A 4332-nucleotide genomic window follows, 5' to 3' on the forward strand; every position below is an offset into this window, starting at 1 on the left:
TTATTAGATCTTCTTGTTGGATAGACCCTTTAATAGGATATAGTGTCCTTCCTCATCTCTTATTACAGTCTTTGGTTTAAAATCTAATTTGTCTGATATAAGGATTGCCACCCCAGCTTTCTTTTGGTGTCCATTAGCATGGTAAATGGTTTTCCACCCCCTCACTTTCAATCTGGGGGTGTCTTTGGTTCTAAAATAAGTCTCTTGCAGACAGCATATTGATGGGTCTTGTTTTTTAATCCAATCTGATAGCCTGTGTCTTTTGATTGGGGCATTTAGCCCATTTACATTCAGGGTAACTATTGAAAGATATGAATTTAGTGCCATTGTATTGCCTGTAAGGTGATTGTTACTGTATATTGTCTGTGTTCCTTTCTGGTCTATGTTGCTTTTAGGGTCTCTCTTTGCTTAGAGGACCCCTTTCAAGATTTTTTGTAGGGCTGGTTTTGTGTTTGCAAATTCCTTTAGTTTTTGTTTGTCCTGGAAGCTTTTTATCTCTCCTTCAATTTTCAATGACAGCCTAGCTGGATATAGTATTCTTGGCTGCATATTTTTCTCATTTAGTGCTTTGAATATATCCTGCCAGTCCTTTCTGGCCTGCCAGGTCTCCGTGGATAGGTCTGTTGCCAATCTAATGTTTCTACCATTGTAGGTTACATATCTCTTCTCCCGAGCTGCTTTCAGGATTTTCTCTTTGTCTCTGAGACTCGTAAGTTTTACTATTAGATGTCGGGGTGTTGACCTATTTTTATTGATTTTGAGAGGGGTTCTCTGTGCTTCCTGGATTTTGATGCCTGTTTCCTTCCCCAAATTAGGGAAGTTCTCTGCTATAATTTGCTCCATTATACCTTCTGCCTCTCTCTCTCTTTCTTCTTCTTCTGGGATCCCAATTATTCTAATGTTGTTTCATCTTATGGTATCGCTTATCTCTCGAATTCTGCCCTCGTGATCCAGTAGTTGTTTATCTCTCTTTTTCTCAGTTCTTTATTTTCCATCATTTGGTCTTCTATATCACTGATTCTCTCTTCTGCCTCATTTATCCTAGCAGTTAGCACCCCCATATTTGATTGCACCTCATTAATAGCCTCTTTGATTTCAACTTGGTTAGATTTTAGTTCTTTTACTTCTCCAGAAAGGGTTTCTCTAATAACTTCCATGCTTTTTTCAAGTCCAGCTAGTATCTTTAAAGTGATGATTCTGAACTCTAGATCTGACATGGTACTAATGTCCGTATTGAGTAGGTCCCTGGCAGTCGGTACTACCTCTTGTTCTTTTTGTTGAGGTGATTTTTTCCGTCTTGTCATTTTGTGCAGAGGAGAATAGATTAATGAGAGAACAAAATGCTAGCAGAGTAACAACGTCCCCAGAAAATATACTCTAAACAAATCAGAAAAGACCTGAAGCAGTGGGAAAAGAAAGGGAAAGAGAGATAAAAGAAAAAGAAAAAAAAGAAAAAGATAAAGATAAAAACAAAAACAAACAAAACAAAACAACAACAACAACAAAACAGAATGTGATCAAATATGATCAGGCTGGTATATAGATCAGTGCCACACACTAGATTTTGGGTGTATTTTGGTCTTTTAGAAGAAAGTGCCTCCCAAAATTTTAAAGAAAGAAAAACTTATATATGTACAAAAATAAGGGTTGATATGATGAAGGGATGGAATATGACTGTAAAGATGGAAATTATAAAATTTTTATAAAAGGAATTGATAAGAAGTTGTTTGAAAAAAGAAAGAAGAGGATTTAAAAAAAGAAAAAAGAAAAAAAAAGGGAGAGAATGTGATCAGGCAGGGGAGTAGAAAAAAAACATATACTAGAGATTTAGGGTATATTTTGATCTGTTAGAAGAACCTATCTCAAAATTTTAAAGAGAGAACAACTTATATATATATGCCAAAAATATGGGTAACTACTATGAAGGGATAGAATATGACTCTAAAAATGTAAAAAAGGGGTGCACAGCCTCGGGGAGCCCAGGCCCGGCAGCCATGGCGGTGGAAGGAGGAATGAAATGTGTCAAGTTCTTGCTCTACGTTCTTCTGCTGGCCTCCTGCGCCTGTGCAGTGGGGCTGATCGTTGTGGGTGTAGGGGCCCAGCTGGTCCTGAGTCAGACCATCACCCAGGGGGCCACGCCCGGCTCCCTGTTGCCGGTGGTCATCATCGCAGTCGGTGCCTTCCTCTTCCTGGTGGCCTTTGCGGGCTGCTGTGGGGCCTGCAAGGAGAACTACTGTCTTATGATCACGTTTGCCATCTTCCTGTCACTCATCATGCTGGTGGAGGTGGCCGCAGCCATTGCTGGTTATGTGTTTAGAGACAAGGTGATGTTAGAATTTAATAAGGACTTCCGGCAGCAGATGCAGAATTATCAGAAAGACAACCGCACGACTTTGGCCCTGGACAAGATGCAGGAAGATTTTAAATGCTGTGGGGCAGCTAACTACACGGACTGGGAGAGCGTCCCTAGCGTGCCCAAGGGCCAAGTCCCTGATTCCTGTTGCATCAATGTCACAAAGGACTGTGGGGTTTCTTTCCAAGTGAAGAACATCTACCCTGAGGGCTGTGTGGAGAAGATTGGGGGCTGGCTGAGGAGAAATGTGCTGGTGGTGGCCGCAGCAGCCCTGGGCATTGCCTTTGTGGAGGTACTGGGAATTGTCTTTGCCTGCTGCCTCGTGAAGAGTATGCGAAGTGGCTATGAAGTGATGTAGAGGGTCTGGTCTCTTCAGCCCCCTCATCTAAGGGAGTGGGGTAGTACACCAGGTTTTTCAATTAAACGGATTATTTTTTCAGATTGAAAAAAAAAAATGTAAAAAAGGGATTGATAAGATGTTGGTTGAAAAAGGGAAAAAGAAAAATTCAAAAAAAAAAAAGAAAAGAAAAAAAGACAGTTAAAAAAAATTAACTTTGAAAGATTAAAGAATCATGGTAAAAAAAGGCATGAATTCTATGTGCAGTATTCCCGTAGCGCTGGAGTTCTGCCGTTCTCATTGATCGGTAAACTTGGTCTTGGCTGGCTGTCCTCGCTGATCTTCTGGGGGAGGGGCCTGTTGCCATGGTTTCCAAAAGTCTTTGCCGGAGGTGGAATTGCCCTGCCCTTGCCCAGTCCGGGCTAAGTAATCTGCTCGGGTTGCTCTCTGGAGCTTTTGTTCCCTGCGAGCTTTCCGTACAGCTTTGGAGGCAGAGAGTGAAAATGGCGGCCTCCCAATCTCCACCCTGGAGGAGCCGAGAACTCGGGGCCCCGCTCCTCAGTGAGCCCCCAGAGAAAAGCCGTCAGTCACTCCCCTCTCCCCGGTCTCTGGCCGCACTCCGTGCTCACCCAGCCTGTGACCGCGCGTTTCTCTCTGGCACCCGACCCCGGGTGGAGTCTCCAAACCCAGCAGATCCCTGCAGTGCGCTCTCGCGCCACTCCTCCTGGGGAAGGAAGGTGAGTCTCCTCGGATCTGCCGCTTGTTGAGTCCCTGCTGGAGGAGCAGGGGCTCGACTGTGCCGCGGATCACGGTTTATGGCAACCCCGAGCTGAGAGCCCGCGCCTGGGCTCCGCCTCTGCAGCCGGCTTCCCTGCTCCGTTACCTGGGAGCTCCGCCACACTCAGGCACCCCCGGTCTTTCTGTGACCCCAAGGGTCCTGAGACCACACTGTCCTGGAGGGTTCCACCCCCCACTTAGCCACCGGAGTGACGTCCCTCAGCGGAGCAGACTTTTAAAAGTTCCAATTTTGTGCTCCGCTGCTCTATCACTTGCCAGAAGCGGCTGACGGAGGCCCCTCCCCCACCATCTATCCTCCTGAATATCGCCTCGGATTCACTTCTCCGCACGTCCTACCTTCCAGAAAGTGGTCGCTTTTCTGTTCAGAGAGTTGTTGCTATTCTTTTCTTCGATCTCCTGTTGAGTTTGTAGGTGTTCAGAATGGTTTGATCCCTATCCAGCTGAATTCCTGAGAGGAGACGAAATCCAGGTCTCCTACTCCTCCGCCATCTTGCTCTGCCCCCCTGATTTTTTTTTCTAACCTCAAATCTTGTTGCAATAATTCTTTTCATATGTTGAAATGTTTCATCTTCCCATTTCCATCAGTGGTCTCACTTTTCTCTTTATCAGTGAAGTTTGAAATGTTGACTGTCCTTTCCTTCATCCCCTAACAAGACCATGCTAGCAATATCATTATGCTTCTCTCTGCATAAGCACCAATCAAAAATGACTCTTTCCCGTTTGCCACTGAAGCCCAAACTTCTTTTTTAATTTTAATTTCAGTATAGTTAACATACAGTGTTATATTAGTTTCAGGTTACAATAGGGTGATTCAACACTTCCATACATCACTCAGTGTTCATGA

At 44.3% G+C, this 4332-nt stretch overlaps 1 protein-coding gene across 1 annotated transcript; it reads left to right on the forward strand.

Moving 5' to 3' along the window:
• The first annotated feature begins 1949 nt into the window (after positions 1-1949).
• On the forward strand, positions 1950-2808 carry LOC118011455 (CD63 antigen-like). The gene has a single exon (XM_035006276.1). It carries the CDS (start codon positions 1995-1997, stop codon positions 2709-2711), a length of 717 nt encoding a protein of 238 aa, XP_034862167.1. The 5' UTR covers positions 1950-1994; the 3' UTR covers positions 2712-2808.
• The last annotated feature ends 1524 nt before the right edge of the window (positions 2809-4332 follow it).

This window comes from Mirounga leonina, unplaced genomic scaffold (genome assembly GCF_011800145.1).
Source record: "Mirounga leonina isolate KUSES-001 unplaced genomic scaffold, KU_Mleo_1.0 Mir_101664, whole genome shotgun sequence".
Lineage (NCBI taxonomy): Eukaryota > Metazoa > Chordata > Mammalia > Carnivora > Phocidae > Mirounga > Mirounga leonina.